At 27.8% G+C, this 24,698-nt stretch overlaps 1 protein-coding gene across 2 annotated transcripts in view; it reads right to left on the bottom strand.

The window, feature by feature from the left end:
• LOC129985348 (FH1/FH2 domain-containing protein 3-like) overlaps nucleotides 1-24,698 on the bottom strand; it is a 130,478-nt gene that overhangs the window by 68,179 nt on the left and 37,601 nt on the right. For both annotated transcript variants that reach the window (XM_056095344.1, XM_056095345.1), the window contains exons 2-5: nucleotides 8,775-8,810; nucleotides 6,258-6,790; nucleotides 3,089-3,293; nucleotides 625-933 (exon numbers count right to left, since the gene is read on the bottom strand). In XM_056095344.1, the coding sequence (XP_055951319.1) occupies nucleotides 625-933; nucleotides 3,089-3,293; nucleotides 6,258-6,790; nucleotides 8,775-8,810 (1,083 nt within the window). The remainder of the gene's footprint in view (nucleotides 1-624; nucleotides 934-3,088; nucleotides 3,294-6,257; nucleotides 6,791-8,774; nucleotides 8,811-24,698) is intronic.

The raw sequence follows: 24,698 nt of genomic DNA, 5'->3' as shown, positions 1-24,698 counted from the left end.
GTTTTAGCTGCAGAAGAGGGAAGTTTTTTTTTTATTCGATGGGTTCAATAATATTACTTAAATGTGACTAAGACCGAGAGACTGCAAAAAAATTTGGTACACTTATTGAACCAACATAAAATATAGTTAACATCATTAAGCCTACAACCCTGTATATAATAGAATTTTCTCTATAGTTTGATACATTTTGTATAATAACCATAGATCTTGTTATTAAAATATGTCATTTAATACGAATTTCTACTAATTTAGTAATATTCTGGCCTGATTTCTGTTGGATTATTGATTATTACTGCGGGATTATGGGATTATTACTGTATATCAATAAAATTTCTTTTGAAATTATATTTTTCTTATGTGAGCGATGTATATGCACTTTAAATGGCAAAAAATTTTAAATACAGATTTCAAATTTATCGTTAAATGCAATCTCAATTGAACTCTTCAGATCATTTTGCATTAATCGGAAACAGCTTGACACTGAATTTCTTGTTGCTTTGAATCCCCAGATACATTAATGTAATAGCTTAAAAAAATTTTAATGTAAAAAATTCTTTTTAATTGCTTTTTTCTTCCCAGTTTGATTTTGTAATATGAATTCCAATCGAAAAAGTTAAAAAATACTTTATTCGGCTCTTCTGCTTGTCTTGCATTTGGAGATACATCTCTAGAAAAACCACCTGCCGAAACGGTCTCATCTACGGACAGCTGCTTTTTGCTTAACGGTGGTTTAGATGTACTTTCGGGTGACTTTATATCGGTGCTGTAGCTTCTCGGAGAAGGTATAGAATACCTGCTGGAGGTAGAGCTAGGGTAGTATTTATTTAGGTACAGGCTTGTAGGACGTGAAGATATAAACCGCTCTCTTTTCTGAGGAAACTCATCAGCAATAACTTGACAAGAATTTTCACAGGTGTTTTTGTACTTGTCCGGCTGAAAGATAAATTCAAAAACTATTAGTCTGAATGAATAAATGTTCATTTATGCAGTTTACATTTAACTGTTATAAAACGTAAAATAAAACCATTATAGATGAAAAATTCTCAAAAAAATGCGCTAAAACTGGCGTTTAGGTTATCTTTATTGTTACCGCTGTGGTCTATGACCTTTTTAAAACATTAGAAAAAAAGCGGCTAAATCAGTAAGCACGTCAGAAATGCTTATCCAAAAGGAAAAAATATAGAGAGGTATCAATTTGAAAAGTTCCATAAAAATCCCCTTTAAGGGGACAATGGTTTTTGAAGTGAGCAAAGATCTGAAATTTTATTTTTACTGTCTTATGATCAAGAATGTGTTTATATTTAACTAAATTAGCATTATAAAATGTATTATTCAATAATATGAATTATTGAAAGGCCTAGGGAAAAAAATATATTCTCAATGATTTTTCATAAAAAGATATTCTAATTAGATTTAAATATCGTTGAAATGTTCCAGGTATCTTAGTTTTTGTAGAAATTAAATAAAATTATTAATAAAGATTTCGGTTAATCATTAAAAGATCCAAGAGTATGCATTTTATGTTTCGGCCTTATTTAGATAATTATAAGTCGATTTTAGTTCGGAAAAACAAAATTCTTATGAAAATTCAGTGAGTATGCATAAAAATATTTTTTTTTTAAATTAACAATTTATTTAAATCACAAAATCCCACGAAGAATTGTTTTAAATAAATTTAAAGAAGGTAGTAATGAAAAAATAATAGAAAATATTAAAAACTAAATAACCTGAAATATTTTTTAATTTTTAAAAATTATACATCTAATTTTTAAAAAATGATGTGTTTTTTTAAAGTTTTTTTTAAAGATATTTGATGTATATATATTTTAATAAATATGCATAAAAAATTTCATAACTCTTAATTATTATTATTTATATTTTAATTCATTTGTATAAAAAATTTCATAACCTTAAGTGAATAATTCTTAAAGGAAGCGGTTAGAATAAACCGTCCTTTTAATGAGTCATTTCAATAAATAGCGTAAGGCGTCGATTTTTTATTATTAAAACTTACTGTCTCCGTATATTTGATTTCTCATTTATTGGATGTAAGTGGCATATAAATATAATTTAGATCAATTTCAAGAACAAAATTACTCTCTACTAACTATTGAAGATTAATCAGTTGTGTACTGATTAACATCCTTCATGTATGAACTCAAGAAAAAGACGAGAACGAGAAAAAGCGGTGATGGAGTGACGAGAGGCTGTGCGGTGTTATGTGGTAAGACGATGTGTGTGTGATGTGTTTCGTGGAATATGGCCTCAGAAAACTTTTAACAAACGGCTCATTTAATGCTGAAATAACCTTATATCTTTTATATATGTGTACCTGTGATGTGTGCAATTAATTACTTATTAAAACATATTGCACTAAAAGGTTGTTGACTATTATTTGCTCTTAAGAGACGTGTGCTAAAATGGATTATTGAATCATATGTACGATATCTGACTTAAAAGTGATCTGAATTAATATAGTTGCATGTTTTTCAATACTTGATATATAATAAGTTCAAACTATGTTGAATGCCATCATAATTATTTTTGTAAGTATTAATTTTAAGCTAAGAATATTAGTAAAATTTTATGAATATAATTAATGAAATTTTGCATAATAAAAATAGTATAAGGTATAGGATAAAACATTTTTTTCAGTTCTGTAAATGATATTGATGGTAAAAATTTTTAAATGTTGCTGAAATGTTTAGAACGTTGGTGTTTTAATTGTTGAACAAATGATGAAAAGTTTAAAATGTTGTTATTAAAAAGAAATAAAAAAATATAACTAAAAATAAAATTTTGAAAAATATTAATTTATAATTGCTTATAAAATATAAATTTATAGCTAAAATTTTCGCAATTTTTAAATCTACTAAATATATAATTTTTACAAAATATACCTTTATTTTCGAATTTCATTTCATTTAAAAGAAAAAAATTATATTGCATTTTTTTTCTTCCTTTACTATACCTCAATAAGCATGATTTATTATAAAATATTAAAAAGAAAATGCATTGTTTACATTTTGAAAAGTAAATTAAATATTACATATTATTCGTTCTTAAATCCATCAATGACATTACTTACATTTATTTTAATTTTTTCCTTACTAGTTACGGCAATTTTATTCGCGCCTGTTGTTCCATTAGTTACTTCTCTCATAGGGGATGTCCCCCTGGTGACAAGGATAGTTTCATCTGGTTCCAAATCAGATTCGTCCGATTCGGTTTCTTCTTCTTCTTCGGATTCCGATTCGTCTGTCGTAAAATCAGCTGGAGCTTTGCAATTAATCCTGAGAAAAAAATAAAGCGAAACTTAATAAATCCACTAAAGCACTATTTTGGCTATAGTCTTTAGAAGTGAATTTTACTTGAAATGGATAATAACCCTAGTGCGGACGAATAAATACCCCAAAACAATATTTCGGAGATATTTTTTAGAAGTGAATTTTTCTTGAAACGAAGCGGCATTTCTTTGAGACTAGAACCCTCTAGGGGCGGGGGGGGGGAGGGGGAGAGAACTCCAACTTGCATTAACTTTTTCATAGGAAACGTATAAAAAAATTTAAGTATTTGATGTATGCAAAATTATTATATTTTTAAAGTTAAATTCTCCGTTTAATAGCAAATGCTATTGTAACGATACAACATTAAAGAAGCAAAACGTAATTCATCACACATATGCAGTATAACATGTATGCAGTATAATTTCAATAAAATTAACGCCTTCGGGAAATTCTGACAAACTAATTACAATTTAATTTACATTGATACATTTAAATATGTATCAATAACAATTTTTCAATAGAGTGAATACATACTTTTTCAACTTTATGAAAATAATTAAGCTTTCTAAACATATTTTATGTAAATTTTAATAAAATTATGTAATTACTGCTATTTTATTGTGAAATGTTCGTTTTTTTTATAACTTTCATTTTTGATGAATTAACTAAACGATGCAAGTGAGGGAAAAGATTTCAAAGATTTTTTTTTACATTAAGGTATCAAATGAGCAGTTCTTTCAAAGTTGGTTAACGTAAAAAGTGTATCATAACATCTAACTAGTACAACAGAGCACTAGTGTGAGCGATTCTTTGCGATTTCCCAATATTTTCGCTTTGAATACTTACAACTTTTATTAACCTTTAGTCTTCAATTCATCAATGTAAGAACGAGATTAAAAAGCATAAAAGGTGTCTATTGCAAGCATATTGAAATCAAAAGTTTCAATATAAAGAAAAATAACTACTATTGTTAAAAACACTGCTATGTAGCACAGTGATATAAAATAGTTTATTAAATTTCTTTTACTAGTAATAAATCTATTTTGTAATTCGTGCGCTTTAAAAAAATGAAACTGTTTTACCCATTAACTTCCAATTCATGCAAAAATTTTAGTAAATTTCTTTTAAATTATGTTAAAAATACTAAAACTAAAATAACTAAAGCAAAATTATATTAATTTTTTTAAAGTAAAAACGCATTCAAAAATATTATTTTCAAAAACTTTTTATACATATACATTACATTTAAAATACAATATAGTAAAAAATAAAAATTATTTTAATATTCCTTTCATTAACAAGATAAAAAATTCAAAATGGCGGCACATCTACTTCAAAATTTTGTTAGCCAGACGTGCATATAATTGGAGGTTTTTTTAAGAATTTCGAAAAATAAATGGGTTGCTTAGACAAAGCAAAGCACAAATTCAGTATACATTAAATTTAGCCACGGATACGAATTGTAACTCTGCTTTAAATAGAGCGTTAGGCTTTAACATGATTTAGAAAAAAACGTTTATTTTATAATTTCTATCAGACTTTTTTTTAAATTCTAAAATCAAAAATAACATTAATTCTGATTAATAAGATAAATGAGATAAGATGCTCTTGATAATAAAGTAGAGCTTCAGTTTAATTAATATATTATTTGAAAAGATATTAATCTCTCAAATACTAAGTAGTACGATTGAATTGTAACATGGATATGCTTTAATAAAAAGCTTGTAAAAACACATTCTGACATATTTCGAAATCTAAATTAAGAGTTGAAATAACTTTGAATTTTTGCCTCAAAATTTTGAAATATTTTACGAAATAATTGGTATTTAGTTATATAAGTGATTTAATTGTGCATTTATGAATTTTAATTAAAGAGAACTTAAATAAAATCTTTTGTTGTAAACCAGCAATAATTTCATAACTCATCTTGCTAACAACTATCCCCTTTTCAGACAAATTTTAAAAAATTCACCAGATATTTCTGAACCGTATGTAAATGATATTTGATAATGTTACATGTTCATTTTACACTAATTAAACTTATTATGAAAATTTTATAAATTACTGAAACATATTTAAATATAATATCATCACTTTCTAAAATTAAAGAATATGTCTACATTACAGAATAAATTTATTTTTATTGAAAATTATTTTGTAAATGTAAATGGATTTTTTTTTCATGCTCCCGAATTTATATTTTGCATGAAATATTTAAATTAGGAGCTTAAAATCTTAAAATTTAGATATTTTTTACTATTAAGTGCTTGCATGTATTTTAATCATTTTTTCACTTTATAAAAGTATTTATTGAGAAAAATTAGTATAATATATTTCAATCAAAATATTTCCCATCATTTTCTACAACTTTTTCCCATTTTTGTCCAATAGGTCTTGCAACTAATTGTCAGCGATTTTTTTTTTGTTTTGTTTTGTTTTCCAAGCAGTTTTTTGGCATTGACATCGAAATCACCACTCTTAAATCGTTGAAACCAAAACCTACAATTGGGATATAACGGAGAAATATCATCATAAGTTTCTAAAAGTGACTGATGGGCTTCGGCAGCAGATTTCTTCAAATTAAACAAAAAAAAAGCAATGCATGTCGAAAATGCAATTTGACTCGGTCCACGATTGGGGTCTTTATACACTGAATAACTCAATAATATTAAATGAAAAACTTTCAAAATGATAACAAAGTAATAGTAAATTGGTAAAACCCTTATCGTTTATATAGATATTTCGCATGTTTACCAATAGATGTCGCTGATTAAAATACATGTAAGCACCTAATATAATAAGTAAAAAAAAATGCTATTAGTGTCTTCAGTAAATTGATTAAAAGTTCATTAATAAAATTCATATTACTCAAAAGAAAAGAAGTATTTGTGCATTTCATAATGGCAATGGCTAAATAACACATAATTTGAATTTTCAAATGCGAGTCATACATGTTTTGTTCATACATACCTAGATTTGGAATCTGAGTTACTTATGCCATTTACTTTAGGTGTCGCTTCTTCTCTGCTTTGAGATCTGGAATACCCGCCATAAGTGCCATTTTTCAATGCTCCATAACTGTCTCTTCTATACGAATTGTCTCTTGAAAGGCTATTTTGTCTAGACAGATTTCCAGAAATACTGTTTTGTCTCGATAAATTTTCACTTCCGGAAAGACTGTTTTGCCTTGATAATCTATCCGATCCAGTGATACTGTTTTGTCTGCTAACACTTCTTCCATATCCATAGGAAGAAGGACTGTTGTAAGACGAATAATTTGTACTAGGTTTTGCATTGTAGTCTGAGGTATACCCAACTCTGTTCCGGTCGGAGGTGTATCCTGATTTACCATAGTCAGAAGTGTATCCTGATTTCCCATAATCAGATGTGTATCCTGTAGATCTATCAACTGATTTTTCTCTTGAAGGAATTATATAGGAGGATCCATACTTGGACGAGGATGGTGTATACGAAGGTTTGCTGTAGGAGCTGTAACTTGGAGTCTAAAGAAAAGACAGAGCATCAAGTTGAAATGTATTGTTATAGTTAAAATATGAAATAAATTTCAGTAAAAGTACAAATACTTTTTCAGATACTACTATAATATTATTTTGATTTTTACAATAGAAAACAGTTGATTATGCCTTCTTTAAAACAGTAAAGAAAATTAATAACAGTCAATTATGTTTTGATTCTGTTAAATATCGAAAAAAATTGATTATTGATTATTAAATTGATTATGTTGCCAATACAAAAGTAATTACTATTGACATATAATTTTATTAAATTAACTTTGGATTTTCTTAAGATCCTTTTAAATTCGAAGTTAAAAAAAATGAATTATTAAAGTGACTATGATATCTTTAAAAACTATATAGACTAAACCGTGATAAAAGATCCAAAAATACAACATTCTTTGCATAACATTGTGTTAGAATAATAATTTTTTTAAACGCTAGAGGACATAGTCTTTTAAATAAATTTAATAATAAAACAAGTAGCATTTTCTACGAAATTTTTTCAAAAGTTCAGTTGTTTTTAGGTCATTTATACTTGCCATAACCTCACAGCCAAATGAAAAGTGTAATTACGCTTGTCATTTAATTGCACATTGCTTTATAGTGTTCTTTTCTGTCACATTTTTGCAAAACGATCATTATAAAGAATGATTATAGAGAATATTCCAGTTTTGCAAGGCTATAAAAAAAACAAAATACAGCAGACCTTGTTATTTATCGGAAATCACAAATGACATTTAAAAGTTTGGATTCAACACAGTTAAAGGTGTTCAGTGTAAACCCCACCAAAAACACGGACACATCAAGGCGATATGATAGCTTATCCAATACTTTTTCAGCATCTTTCATAGGATGCTTTGAAAGTCTGCAGATATGCATGTTTAACTTCGTCAATGTCAGTTGGTAGCGATGAAATTAACACTTGCTGGTTCATTTAGTCCACTAAAAAAATCAAATATTGCAATACAGGCATATCTTCATCTTTTCAAAGCTTCACACCAAACATTCAGAAAAATTTGTGGGATGAGTTATGGTCCCGCTTTCATATTCTTATTATGTTTTAAGTAAATTCTCAATTTATCTTTCACAACCATTTACTAAGTAATCTAATTGACATGTCTTTACTCTACTCACCTATTATGTCCGGAGGTTAAGAACATTGAGTTAAAGAATTTCGTGACCCAAATCTATATCCTTCGCATTTCTGGGGGGACTCATATTGAACATTTATAACTGTGTTGAATTTAAACTTTCATTTGTTATTTTTGATTTCCGATGAGCAGCAAAGCTGTATTTTTTTTTTTAGCAGACCTGTGGTGAATAGCATATAAGCCAGTTAACAGCTCTTCTACCCGAACAATTGTTTTGGTATAATGGTTTAGTTGCTGAACTGCTAACCATAAGGTCCCAAGTTCTATCCTTCCGCGCATCCAATATCGCCACAAACCTAAAAAGTTGGGATATTCATTTATAATCACCCTGCATTTCAAATTTGGGTTGGAGCAATACATTTGTCAGTACTGGCGCTGAATATCGGAGAACTGTGCACCCGTCCTTTTTGGACGTAATTTTTCTTATAGCTTTATGATCATAATCAATCATTGATTTATTTGATTTTCTAGATGTATGCTCTATTTTGAAACAATATGGGAGCTAATTCTTTATTTTCGAGCCTTGGTCAGTAGACGAGGACGATGTTTCAGGTAACATCACATAATCCAATTTTCCATGCCACATCAAAGTGAGAATTTTTTTCCTCCACTATGTCAGATTTATTGTACACTAAGACAACAAACAGAGGCGGATCATCGGTTGAATTAAATATTGAATATGCGATCCTTCAATTAGGAAATGGGACTTTACTACCTGACCACGGAGGTAAAATATTTTTTTTCTAGTTAAATTTATTTTTTGATTTACATAGATGGCATTCATTCAAAATAATACACATTCAAAAAGAAATACTTACCGTCCCATAACTTCTGGGGCTGTAATAACTTGACCTCTGTAAAAGAGAAAATAATACATATTAATACATAATACAACAAACACTAAGTTTCAATCCATAATTATTACATATTTATATGTAAAATTTGCAATTTTTTATGCTTTAGTCAAATAAAATGCTATTCTACAGCTACTCGATGATTTTAAAAAAATCTAAAGATTAAAGAAAGAAACAAATTAACGGAAAATTATTTATTAGAATAAAAAAATTTATTTAATTGATTTTTTATTTTAATTGATTAATTATTATTCTTTTTATTGTGCTTTCATTGTCTTGGTAGTATTAATAAATATCAATTTTGCATACTTATACGAAGTACTGGTTATTTCATCATTTGAATGCAACTTCCACCAGATTCTTGATGAATGCCGTATTTTGGTTTTGAATTCAAAGAATATGATTCCGAAAAAGTATGACAGCTTTTTGGATTAATTTTGTCATGAGATCAAATCTGATTATTATTCTTTCTATGTTAGCGTTAATATCAACGCCATGCAGCATTGGAATTATATAATCTGTTTATAATAAAATAAACTTTCTAAAATTAATTGACAGTTTGTTATAACAACTTGTTATCGTTCTGCTATCTTCATTCTTTATTTTTGAAAAAGTATACCAGATTTAAAACAGTTTAACGCATTTATTTTTCTATCAATTTTTGAATATTATTGCAATAGTAATTTTTTTCTATATACTTTAACTGTATTTTGTATATATATTAACTGTATATACTATTTTAGGTTCTAAACTGGACTTAAAATAGCAATTGTGTAAAAAGAAAAATTTGCTGCTAAAATTGATTATAATAATAAAAATAATAAATTGTGTGGCTTGTAGTAATTTCTCAATTTTTTTTTTATTTGAAATGAAAGTTTATAAATTCATAGATTCGTCTTCAGTATTCTTCTATTTTTCACTAGCCTCTATATTCGAAATAAATCTCAAAATGAAATTTTTACAGAATTCGAACCAAACAAACTGAAGCGATTTCACACATTTTATTCACCAATTTATCCCATCAGTTTGCAAGCACAGCAAATCAATCGGAATGATGCATGTTTATTTTAAAAATATAATTTAAAATAGTATTGTTTTTATTCTGAAATTGTACATTATCAAAACTGATTGATATAAATAAAGTAATATTGATTTTGTAGACGAGCAGTTGAACATCGAAGACGGCTGATTAAAGTTAAATTTTCTCATAACGTTTCACCTATTTGGCAACGCAAAATGGAAATTTATCAATAACAAATATTTAAAATTTGAATACATAAAAATAAGTATTTCACAAACACGCATGTCGATAAATTTAAAAAGTTAAATGACATTAGATTTTCATAAATATTAAATATATTTTATAAAAATTCTTCATGTTAAACGTCAGCATTTATTATAACCTAATTTTCAAGCCACCTGCACCTTGTTTAAATGAATTTATGAAGGAACACCATAAATGTGAGATAGAAATAATATGACTCATTTTATTTAAATGAATTTATCTTAAAAACACCGTAAATGTGAGATAGAAATTATATATTAATTTATCTCAAAAACACCATAAATGGGAGATGAAAATAATATGTCACACTTTGTTTCTATTAATTTTTCTCATAAATACCATAAATGTGAGATATAAATAATATGTCTCACTTTGTTTAAATGAATTTATCTCAAAAACATCATGAATTTGAGACAGAAATAATATGTTTTACTTTATTTAAAAGAATTTATCTCAAAAACACCATGAATTTGAGATAGAAATAATATGTTTTACTTTATTTAAAAGAATTTATCTCAAAAACACCATGAATTTGAGATAGAAATAATATGTTTTACTTTATTTAAAAGAATTTATCTCAAAAACATCATGAATTTGAGACAGAAATAATATGTCTTACTTTATTTAAAAGAATTTATCTCAAAAACATCATGAATTTGAGACAGAAATAATATGTCTTACTTTATTTAAAAGAATTTATCTCAAAAACATCATGAATTTGAGACAGAAATAATATGTTTTACTTTATTTAAAAGAATTTATCTCAAAAACACCATGAATTTGAGATAGAAATAATATGTTTTACTTTATTTAAAAGAATTTATCTCAAAAACACCATGAATTTGAGATAGAAATAATATGTTTTACTTTATTTAAAAGAATTTATCTCAAAAACATCATGAATTTGAGACAAAAATAATATGTCTTACTTTATTTAAAAGAATTTATCTCAAAAACATCATGAATTTGAGACAGAAATAATATGTCTTACTTTATTTAAAAGAATTTATCTCAAAAACATCATGAATTTGAGACAGAAATAATATGTTTTACTTTATTTAAAAGAATTTATTTCAAAAACACCATGAATTTGAGACAGAAATAATATGTTTTACTTTATTTAAAAGAATTTATCTCAAAAACATCATGAATTTGAGACAGAAATAATATGTCTTACTTTATTTAAAAGAATTTATCTCAAAAACATCATGAATTTGAGACAGAAATAATATGTTTTACTTTATTTAAAAGAATTTATCTCAAAAACACCATGAATTTGAGATAGAAATAATATGTTTTACTTTATTTAAAAGAATTTATCTCAAAAACACCATGAATTTGAGATAGAAATAATATGTTTTACTTTATTTAAAAGAATTTATCTCAAAAACATCATGAATTTGAGACAGAAATAATATGTCTTACTTTATTTAAAAGAATTTATCTCAAAAACATCATGAATTTGAGACAGAAATAATATGTCTATGTCCCATTTTAAACAAGTATGAGAATAGTTTTTTAAAGTAAAAAGGGAAGAAAAAATTGAGTATTAAATCAGCTAATTTGTAGAAATACGTTTGAAGTCTACGTCATCGAACTAGCAACTGAAAAGAACAAAAATAGTAGGAATCTAGTTATAAGATTTTTTTGTTTAATTATTCCTTACAATGATACTGAAACTTGTGGGTAGGGGGAAAAAACTAGTGGAACTTAAATAGATTTTGAAGACCGGAAGTATAATTTGCTTTGTCCTCACCGACGCGGAAAGAGCGTTATTTTTATCTGAGCTTTAAATTTACACAGTTTGGAAAGTCAAGTACAGTTCTAGATTCTTAGCTTTGACGTCTGTCAACAAAAGGCGTTCTTTACCTTAACCCTAGAATGCACGACTTTTTTTTTTTTTTTTTTTTACAAAAAAGAAATTGCGTTTTGAATAGCTGCATACAATTTATAATTTTTTTCTTAAATTAAAATTATTATTTTCGTGAAATATAAAAAAAATTAAAATGTGCAAAATGGCTGCATTCAGAATTAAACAATATCCCAGTTACACAAATCACATTATAACAATTCAACATTAAAAATGAAAGTCTTTTTACCCATGCATTTTTTGCAATGCAAAAAAAAAAAAAAAAAAAAAAAATGAGGGTGTTTTTAAAGGTAGAACTGTTTCTAAAACAGCAATTTCTACATTTTTCCAATTCCCAGTTTAAATCTGATTGTAATACCACTGTCGCCATACATCGGTCTTTTCTACAATTGTTTATCAAAAAGCATTAAAAAAAAGATTTCCAGATACTCATTGTTGCCCTTTGAAATAGTCATGTGAAAATTATAAATGGAAATAAAAACGTGCAACCAAATGGTTACACAATTCAATGTGGAGTTAAAATTATACCGAAAATAGGAGTACTGGAATATCACAGAACTAACAATGTAGAAAAGTATTCAACAAAATATTTTTTTGTAATTAATGCATTCACAATTTTATAAGACGAAAAATTACGATAATGTATTGAAATTTTTTTTAACTTTAAATAAGCCACTGAAATAATATATAACCTTTATCCTTGAAATGCAGCCATGCTGTAAAATTGTGAATAGCATATTCTGGTATTTTCCAATGCCTCCTTATTGGTTAATATTCCATGGTTACGGACATGAAAGTATTATGAGCAGTTTAGAAGCAAGGAATTAAAAATATATACAAAAAATGAATACCGTAACAAATAAAGATTATAAAAGATGGTCATTGTACCAAACAGTCGTCGTAAGCAATATTTCATCTGTATTTTCTCGTATATGTAGTATAGAGAAGTATAGTAATTGTCAAAAAATTCGAACTCGAAATCTTGACAAATTTTTATATCGTTATAGACCTTCCTGAGTTCACAAAACACATTTTTAAAAAAAGTCTGTCTGGGACAAAGATAACTGAAAAACGCTTCAAGCTACTTTGTTGAAATTTGATGTATGGTCTTCACACCAAATTTACAGATTTCTGTCAAATTTTGAGTAAATTCTATTCAAAGGAAGTCCGTCTGTCCAGGTGCTCGAATATAAGTTAAGACGGCAATTACAAACGAAGGGAGCTACTTACATGAAACTCATTACACAGATTTAACATGCATAGTATAGACACCTGTCAAATTTTGAGCGAAATCCAACAAAGGATTGACTGTCTGTCGGTCTTTACTTTCAGTAACATGTAAACGTGTTAATTCAAAAACGCAATGACTTAAATATATCAAATTTAATATGAGGTTTTGTGACTACAAATACAGTTTTGTTTCAATCAGTTGAGAAAAACATGCATAAAATAAAAATTCAATTTTTGGATACTCTTGGCGCATACCAGGGATTAATCGCCAAATAACTCGCCAAGGATGACACGACAGATTCAGTAAAAATGCTAAATTCACACCAAATTTAATATTTCGTAACTATTGTACGCCAATGCCATGCAAGGCGTTTTCTGGCATGGCAGATTTATTAGAGAGTATGCGAGAAAGTTTTAGGGAGACCACTCCCACTAGTTTTCTCATAAATTGACACATTTAAGCAGTTTTTTGTATTATATCAAATCAATGTATGACATAAGGAATGCAACTAATTGTATTTAAGTAATATTCCTACGATTTCAGATTCAAACCATTTCTGTTAAGATTTTTATTAATTTTTTTCCACCATTCTTTAGGTAAATTTGTAAAAGTATTATAAATATCCTCTATTTACAGAATTTAGAACAGTTTAAAAAAAATCTTTTTTTATTTATACGAAGGCATGATTAATCCTTTACTGCTGCTGTAAACATGACGTAATAAATAGGATTCTCTCCACTTTCATTGGCAAATGACGCAACCTGTTGTTGGGGGATTCCAGCGGAATGACACCCTGTGATTCATGATGGCACCTGTCCCACCACACCTACGTGAATTTGTAATGTAATTGTTTATTAATAGGTCTTTTTGTCTTGGACTGCAAAGCATACTTTGTTTCCAGATTTAAAGTTTATAAACATTAGCAATAGTTAAGTTAACGCATGTAGAAATAGCTCAATATTCAAACATGAATTGTTACAAATTCAGTTGAAGCTATTAAAAACTATCAGCAGCCCTCACGTTATTAAATGTGCATTGCGTTTTGTGGATTTTATCTATGTAAAATTACTTCTAAGTTTTTCTAAATGCCTAAACAGGCAAATAGAAAGAAATATTAATAAAATTCCTCTCTATCTATAAGATGCTAATACAATATTTATTTGGTTGCGTTATTTGGAGAGGTCTTTTTTTTTTCGCAACAGAAGTATAATTGGAATAATTCAAAAGGATGAACTATTTTAAAAGTAATAAGAAACAATTTGAGTTCTTTAATTAAATGATCATAAATTGAAATCTATCCCTTGGTCAAACCTGTAATTTGATTGTGCCTTACACACCTGAAAACTCTGCCAAATTAGATTTTCAAAGTTATCAGCCTTTTTTTTTTTTTTTTTTTACTTTTAACATTGTGAAACATTCGTTTTAGTAGTAAGTGGTTCATTCATCAACCTCAGCAATACTGCATCTGCAGTATAAAATACAATAATAATTGTAAATTTTACAGCATGGAAACCAATTTGAATAATAATACAAATGTTATGTATAACTGGAGAAATACATAACAAATGTACTTCCCCAATTTCTGTTGAAACTTTCATTTGTTGTTTATAATTACTTATCGGCACAGTGCAAGAGAGTATTAGAGAGTAGGCACATTTATTTGTAACAACAATTCTTGTTGTTGTCGTTTCTAATGGCACTTGCCATGTACAAACTGACGAAGTTAACAATTTTAAGCCAAGGGAGCGTCTCTTATTTTTAGTAGCGCCAACTAGGGCCAAGAGTACGTCTTAGTTACTCACGCATCACATTCGCTTGCACAACCCCTTTTTACTGCGGGGGGGGGCACATTCACATATCTCACAGATAGAATAAATGAAGAACAACCATGCCCGAACCGGGACTCCAACCCAGGACGCTCAGATCACGGGAAAGACACGCTACCCCTATGCCAGGACGCCGGCGTAACAACATTTGATTCAATTTAATCATACTGGGTCTCATTTGATATGGATTGTGATAAAAAAAAAAATCGTAATCATCATGCTTATTATGACTAAAATTCAATCCAAAAAATATTTCTTCTTTATTATGGCGATACTTAAATATCACACCTAATTTATCTGTTTCCTGAACATTTCTTCTCAGCTGTTTTAAGAATATTTAAGATTGTTGGAAATTAAAAGTACGGTAACTTTTATTGACAAAAGAAATAATAATCTGAAGTTTCCGAATTTCACCGATAACTTTTATTCTTCAAGAAAGAAAGTATTCTCAAGTTTCAGACAAAGGCAAATAATTGAAATGATCACCGTTTGAAAAATCATCGACATTATTTGTTAAAAATTCTAATTATACAACTTATAACAAAGCAAATTCTTTATAGATTATCTAAACAGAATTCGGTCATCAATTTTACAAAAAAAAAATACTCTACTTTTGTTTTGAAATAATCAATGTGAATGAAAAACTTATAAATGAAATTAAAATTAAAGTTCAAAAATTAAACGGCAGTTACATTTTATTTTAATATATAATTTTAATTAAGCATAAAGTAAATTAGCCTTTTTTTGATATTTCAACTTTTGATTTCAATTATATTGCTGGATCAAAAAATATCAATTGATAAAACGAGCCGTGTTTTGCTTCTATATTTTTTGCATCATTTATTAGCAAGATTTTCTAATTTTGCATGTTAGAGGCTTAGACCCTAAATAACAAATATTGGTGAGAATTATTAAAAAAGAATCGTTGAATTTCTTATTTCTTTACATAGAATGTATTTAAAATGACTAATATTAATTATAAATGATTAATCAATGCCATATAGTTGTTTAATCTATATTTATCAGAGGCAAGTGTAGCTGCAATATCTTATCTGCCTGTAACAAGCTTAACTTCCAGCAGGGAAAGTAAATTTTGCTATCATAGTAATCTGTTAGTTTGCATCATCTTTCAATAATTTAAGCATCTTTCAAATTTATTGAAATTTGAAAAATTTTCGAATTTAGTTATTTTTTAAAATTTTCTTGTCTTGGACAAAGAAGCAGGTTTAACCACTCTTCGTTATTTTTTTATTTTTATTTTGAAACACGCTAATTAACTATGGAATATGGAATTAATGACTTCCTAATTTTCTTCTGAACTGACTTGTAACTGATTTCTTAACAACTCGAATAAATCCAAAAACCGAATGAAACTCTAAATAAAATATCAAGTGAAGAAAATTAATTATTTAAACAATTTAAAAATACACACAAAAAAAATTAGAAATCAAGATACTCTGTTTTGTATCCAATTCTCTATCAAGTAATATAAAATATTATGAATTATTACTTAATCCAATAAACATTAGACCGATTTTTAATAAACAATTGTCAGTTTCTAAAATCACTGATTTTTTTTTCTATTTTTTAATAAAAGCAAATTTATATATATATATGTAATGATATTTTAAACTCTTAATTTCAATTTAATTAATTTCCAAGAATTTATCTTAATTTAGCCCATAGTAACTTCATTCTAAAAATATTCTCTTATTTCGTGATCCAATTCCACTTTTCTTCTTAATTAATTCAAGAGAAGCTTCATAAAATTGCTTAGTCAGCTAAACACCGAGATACTTTCACACGCTCGGCGTGAAGGGGTAAAAATGTCCAGTAAGCACATTCTTTCTTAAAAGATCCCTGTGTTTCCCTTACATGTGATCGACATGCGTCAGAAATCCCTATCAGAATCTTATTAATATATTGGCACTGTGAAGAAATATTTTCCCTATCAAAATCTAAGGTTATATAAGGCGAGGGATAATTTATTTCGGCCCTTCTTCCCCACTTCGGCTTTTTGTACTGCGCTGCGGCGGACGTCTTGTCCGCGTCTCTGCTTGTAAATAATTATGCTTTCCCTATGGATATTAAAAAGAAATTTAAAAAGATAAAAAGTCTCTTCACTGCTGGTCACAACTGCATTCTGCTCACATAAAATAATATTACATATTAAAAAAGCCGACAGGATTCGAATTTGTTACATATATATATATATATATATATATATATATACCTTTGTTACTCCTTCCCAAACGATATATTGCCTTCACACTCAGTACGCAAGAATAATTCAAACCACTAAACTTTATTTTACAACTTTGAAGCAATAGAACGAGCTGCAAATATACAACTTATAATTATAGGAGGATAAAAAAAAGTATCCCTCGTCTTTTCTCTTCATAAACCAGAAAGAATGGTCTTTCCAAAACTTTCTCACGTACTCTCAAAATAAAAGTGTTGTCCCAGACAACGCCTTGCATACCACTGTCGTACGATAGTTACGAAATATTAACCGGCGTGAATATAGCATTTTCACTGTATCTATCGTGTGATTTTTGGCGAGTTATTTGGCGATTAATCCCTGAAATGTGGTTAATAGTATTCGAAAATCGAATCTATGTTTTAGATGTGTATTTTCCAACCAACTGGAATAAAAATTTGATACAAAACTACACTTGTAGTCAGAAAATCACATACCAAATCTGATATATTTAAGTAATTGCATATTTGAATCATCGCTTTTACATGTTTCTAAAAGTAAACACCAACAGACGGTCAATTCTTTGTTGGATTTGGCTCAAATTTTGACCGATTGTTTAGACTATTGATGTTTATTCTGTGTTTCGAATTTTATTTATTCGACTCTCTTCGTTTTGCAATTATCGTGTTAAATTATGTTGGACAGACTTCCTCTGAGCAGATTTTTCTCAAAATTTAATAAAAATCTACAAATTTGGTATAAAGACAGTATACCAAATTTCATTCGTCTAGGTCAAAGCGTTTTTGAGTTATCTTTGTCACACAGTCGGATGGACATTTTTGAAAAATGTGTTTTTCGAACTCATTGAAGTTTAAAACGTGACGATTCGTCAAAATCTCGAGTTCGAACTTTTTGACGATTACTTTATTTTCTTTATACCACTTATATGAGAAAGTAAAAACACTTTGTCTCAAAATTATATTCTATGTTTAGCACAGTGCACATGGCACTGAATAGTAAGCAATTTACATATTTCTAAAGTATTATAATTCTTCTAAGAAGCTCTTGAGGTATATTCTAATTTTAGCTCTTATCCGACAACTTGAATCGTTCGTGAGATGATGAATGGAGACTACAATAGTCACTACAAAGGAATGGAAAAAACAAAACAAAATGTGACATTGCAAACGTGATTTTAGTCTGTGATAAGTTGAAGAGATGAAAAAGACCTCCTTTAGGAACCTTGGCTCCGATTTGGCCAGAGCTCTGGCCAAGTTCTTTGTCCTACTTAACTGATATTTGCAGAACGTGGCTTTCTTTTGTTAAGCCTAACAGCACAAATGATGCTTTCAATGTTGATTGAAAAAAAAAGAAAAAAAACATTCTTAAAAAAAAAACAGTCATCAACAATGTTTTTTTCCCTTAGTTTCTTTCAGTTTTTCTTTTTTATCTACTATCTTTCAAAAAAAAAGAGTAATAATATGCAAAATGATATGAAAGATAAAAATTTGCTATAGATTTGAATCATATAAAAATTAAATTTTAATCCTGTGCTAAAATCATGAATATCAATCATTCGCAAATTCTTTTTATGTACAAATGGTCACATATTCTTTTTTAATTTACAGCTGAACCATTTTTTTTTCTGGAAAATTATTAGTTCTCATAAACTAAAGTTAATCTTTTAAATAAAAATTCAGAATTTCTCTAGTTAAGTTTTTTTTTTTTTCGATATTTCAAAAATAACCAAATGTGAAGTTATTTTATATGTTTAATGAAAAAAATGATTACTTCTTTTAATAAAATGTTTTAATGGAAAAATAGTGATTACTTCTTCAATTAAACATTTACTTGAAAAAAAATTACATTCCATGCAGAATAAATATCTAACAGTGTTATAAGAAATGTTAATTAGAATTTTCATTTGCCTTGATTATCGAAATTTCATTCCGTTGTTCAATATCATTAGAGAAATAAGATAGCAGAAAGTTTTTATCAGCACATTTTTATTTTAACCTTTACATTAAGCATTGAAAGAATTAAGCTTTATGAGAAAATCGTATAGCAAAACTAGAATTCATGCATTTTTCGTATTGCCTATAATTTGCTACTAATTAATGTCATGGCTGAAGCTTGAATATAAAAAGCATATAACTGTTATCTTTTATTAGACATTAAAAATATATTTCATTGCTGATTTGAATAATGTGGTAGAAATTGGAGCTTTAATTCTACACTATTCCCTAACAAGGTATTCAAGATATCAAGATGTTGGTATATTAAGTAGAAAGCACGTTATTTATATCGAATAAACATCTGATGAAGCAATATATATTTAGGAAAATACTTTAAAAACTTCTCATATCTGAACAGTAACTCTGTAATATTAAGTGGTCTATGTTACGGAATCAAGAACTAATTTGAATTTTCGATTGAAAACTATGCCTAATTGTGCCCACCTTGTTATGTAAAATTCAAGCAAGTCTTACTCGCCTTAGACTAATTTGTGTAAATTAAGGAACTATGACCTATAAGGAACAATAAATTATAATAACCTTTTGCCTTTAAAAATTCAAATTACAAAACGTATAAAAATCTAAAGCAATAAATATAATGAGAAAAGTAACAAATTGGTGGAAAATGCAAGAAAGTACAAAAAGAGAGCTTAACGATTTGCGATTTTTGGAGCAATAAACAAAATGATCCAAAAATTTTTTAAACAATTTCTTTATTAATTCTTAGCGAGGTATGTATCTATTTTTTATTGTAATGTATATATAGTATCAGTTGAGCATATTATTGGCTAGATACCCTGGAGGATTCTACAATTCCAGTTTAAATTCTACAATAATGTTTTTTTTATTACACGGTGACAAATAACGCTCTACCAAGTTTATTCCAAAATTTTTTCCTGAAATTGAGGACGAAAAAAGAGGAAATGCTCAATGCAGGGGCGGGTTTCCAATTAGGTAGATAATGTAACTGAATAAGGCTCTTAACTGAGAATGGCTGCATGCAAGTCGATTCAAAAACATTTTACTATTTCCCAAATAAATAGTTTGGGAAAAAATACAACAGTATGTATAATGAGATTACTAGTTTCTCAAGTAAAATTTATTAGGTTCCTAAAAATTTCTTTACTTTTACTTAATTATTAGATATTTACAGAAATAGAATATCTGCTTTAATAATATCGAAAACAAAGATGGATGTCGTGTAGTCTAGAATTATAATAAATAAAAACAAATTCATATTCATACAAAGTTAATAAAATAAAAATTATTAACCTAAAAGTAATTATTAAGAAGTAAAAAAATGTGCTGAAATGGGAAACTAAATTAACTCTCAAATTAAAAGAAGGGCCTCATCATGCCTAGGGCCACAAAAAACCAAAATACACAATTGAATCGTTTTATCCCTTCATTTTCAAAAAGATTCGCCAAAATACACCGCACTATGACATTATGTATTAGCATCTACATTGATGAAACATCACAAAATTTGCATACGTGGTGTAATTACGACAATATAACATTCTGATAATTCGTGCATTTATAATGTCCATTTCTAAGATATAACGTTGGTTCGACAATATGATTAACATGATCTTAACCTCATAATGGTTAACTTCCATGATATTTTTGGAAGAATAGGAAAATAATGAGGATTGGTGCTAAATGTAATGGTGCCACGAATCGGATTATAAACAATGTCTATTTTCATATGTGGACGTATGAAAATATATTCGTAAATATATTCGCTTTTCTTGATCAGTCCAGTTGGCGTATTCACGATACCACTTATATACTTTCTCTTTGTTGGAAATATTCAATTGAACACATTTAATCGGTTTGTAAACAAGGAAACCAACATGGTTTATTCCGTTTTTTCCCATTCCAGTAATAGTATGCACTTTTTCCAATTTTACAACAGTTATCCAACTGATGCTTTGGTTTTTAACCCTTTGGCTGCGTAATTCTTTAAAATCACTATTTAGATGCGTTGTTTGCAAATAAGTTCAAATATTTTTCAAAGAAAGTGAACTTATACTATATGTTGGTTACATGATAATAATATAACATAATAAAAATATGTAATCGTAAAAATTAACACTCTAAGCTGCGAAAAACGCGGGATGCAACAGAAAATAGACTGATTGCCACACTGAGGAAATCACGGGATACGCAGCTGGAGAGTTCATCTTCATAAAATGATCCTCGTTTGCAGTAATTTTGGTTGATCGATTAGAACTGGCAAATATTCCCAATTTTCATAAAATCTTTTCCACGTCATTGTAGCTATGTTGTTGGCAATTCCAAAGCCATAAGCAACATCCGTAATTGATCAGTTGTTTTGGAATTCGAATATAATATTTCTACGGATAAATTCATCTTAACTTTTTTAATTCACATCACCTACTTTATCAATAGGAAAAAACATATATCATGCATCCTTTTATTTGAATTTGATGCTGTCACATGTTTTAAATTAATTGCATTTTCATCAAGCAATCATTGAAATCTATTTCTTATACTTGGCAGTTATGTCAACATCCTTTGATCATCAACTTACTTTCATGTATGAAAATTACTACTTTATTTTAGTCCTTTAATTTATGGATTCCAGCGTTTCCATAGTAAAAAAAATGAAATTTTGCAACATTAGAAATTTTTTCTTGAGATGACTTGCAAATATACATAGCTTCAACTCAAAATGTGCATTCGTTTGTTGGTTGGTTAGTTCTTAGTTTCTATTAATAATACGGCCTAACATTAAAATGCACAGCGCAACAAATCATATCAGAATTAATCTGCAAATGAATTTTTAAATCATAAATTTTACAATATTAATTTAAAAAAGAAAGAACAGAGCAGAAAATGAAACATTTTTTTTTATTTGTGGGATCTTTACATTATCAAATGGATCTTTACTTTATAAACAGGAAAGAAAACATTATATGTAGGAAAGAAAAGTTCTTTCTTGCATTAGGAACTTTCTTACATTATATGTAGGAAAGAAAAGTTCTAGAGAATTTTAAAAATAAAAAAAGTTCAAGTGTATATATATATATATATATATATATATATATATATATATATATTTTAGCTTTCAAAGCGTTTTCCTACAAAGTTATAAAGAAATTTTTTAAATTTTTACTGAAGTAAAGGCATCAATATTTCTTATCTATAAAAATTTAAATAGACAATATTCTGTTATTTAATGTTTAAGAATAGTTTTTGAAATTCGTTTCAGCATGATTTAATAAATATTTTTGAACGATTTAATAAATATTTATTTAATCATGCTGAACAGTATTTTCGAATCTCGTAATAGGTAACAGTACATAAATTGATAAATATACAGAACAAATTCCCATTTTCTTGTCACCGAACGAAATTCTAGGTTTCTCCTGAGAAATATTCAGCCTCAGTTGCAGAACACAAATCTAGGTCGGATTCGAGTTGAGAAAACAGTTTATTTCTGTCTCTCGCAGAAGTAGGATGGTGAAATACGGATACCATTGAACTGTTCTCGCAGAAGATGAAATTGCTTTGTGAGCTACTTCTTCAGAAGTATTGTGTTAGTTAAAAGTGCTTAACCTTTTTCTCTGATTCAACAACACCAAGAAATAAACACATGTGATGAACTCTCAGTCCAGATTTCTCATTCAATTTAGATGCAGTTATTTTAAGCAGGATGATTAAGTTATATTTAAATTAGTTCAGTGCGATGTTTTATGATGAAATAGCTTTTCTAACTTTTAATAACATCTTGTTATTAATTTTGACTTTCATATCAGCAATGTTTTCTAGAATCTAAGTTAGTTATTAAAAATTGCAAAGGAAAGAGTTCTCAAAGGAAAATAAATTTGCAACTATTTAATGAATATTTTCACTTTCCTGTGTAAGTGAAATTTTTGGATAACTTCAGAAAATAGAAAAAATGCAAAAATTAATATACAGAATCTTATTTTTAGTATTAATCATTGATGAGACAAAAATTAATAAACATTATTAATTCACCAGATTAAACCAGTCCATTTTTCATATAGTTTGTTATTTATAAATAAGAAGCTTCTTAATAAGTTTCTCATTAGAATGAAAATTATTTATAAACAAAGAATACATATAAATCCATTTTATATTTGAGTTTGATCTAAATGAGAGGATTATCGTTACTTATTTATTTTCAATGGTATTAAACTGAATTTGAGTTTGTGTGTTTAAGGGATGAAAGCCATCTTCGACTAAACTGCACCATACTCGTGATATTAAAATATTTATACCAACTTATAATAAAATAGAATATAGAATACTATTGTACTATGTAATACTATTGTATTAAATGTTACTGCAGAGTACCAATCGCAAGCTGTTACTATATCAATAGCTGGCACTACTATTAATGATTTTATTAAAATGTATTTAATTTTATTAATTTTTTAGAAAATGCATAATACGTTACACACAACTTCTATTTCATCGACTTACTTACGGATATAAATTATTGAAAACGAATTAATTTTCTTTAAAAGAGCTTTAAGTGGAGGTTACTAATTTTTAATGGAGGTTACTAATTTTTTATTAACAATAAAATCACGCCCACATAAAATCTCGGCGCAGTTAACTGAACATGAAATAATATTTTTCAGGTCAATGTCCAATATTTAAGTGGAATAAATAGAATTAATTTGCGATTTATCAGACGATTTAATTTAAATATAGAACCAGATAATTTCAAAACTCTATCTTATTTAACATTAAGCCTTTTTATTAAGTAAAAACTGTTTTATTTTAACTTTCCATTGGAAGCAATCAATTCAAAAGATACCTTTTCCCAACTTTACTATGATTTCAAACAATCTAAGATTGATGAATCGTGTGGATACACTTTTAATGAGATCTTTGACCAAGAGCTTCAATTTTGAAATGAAAATCCTTGTGAAATTGCTTCTTTCATTTCAACACTACGCATTAAGAATTTTTGAAGCTCAAGGGATTAAGTTTTAAGAAAATGTGAAGAAATTCCCTTTAAAGCTAATTTTAGACTAACAAATGTAATTTTTCCCACTATTTTTCAACAGTTGGTCACGCAACAAATCTTTTTTTTATTTTGGAATCTTTCCACGAAGTTGAACTGAGTTGTCAAGCACTAATGTTTTAAGAGAAGATAAAATTAAACTGGCGACCAACAAAGAACTTTCAGACGCCTTCCTTTTCGGCATTTCGGTTGCTTAGAATTCTTTATATATGTGCCCATGGTTTATGAATCTCTTTTTGTGAACAAGTAAATGTGCTGGAATAGACTGTTAGAAAGATAATATGGCGAGAACACAGACTCAGATGATCGAGAAATTGGATGTCTCTTGAAGTAGAAGAACTCATAAAAAATTTCAGTCATTAAACCTTTTATTAGGGACATTTTGTCAAATCTTGTTTCCCGCATGGTCTCTGGCTAGGTCGGGGTATGGGACAG

This window comes from Argiope bruennichi, chromosome 9 (assembly GCF_947563725.1).
Source record: "Argiope bruennichi chromosome 9, qqArgBrue1.1, whole genome shotgun sequence".
Lineage (NCBI taxonomy): Eukaryota > Metazoa > Arthropoda > Arachnida > Araneae > Araneidae > Argiope > Argiope bruennichi.
The sequence above is the reverse complement of the archived record's forward strand: the minus strand, read 5'-3'. Positions and strand labels throughout refer to the sequence as shown.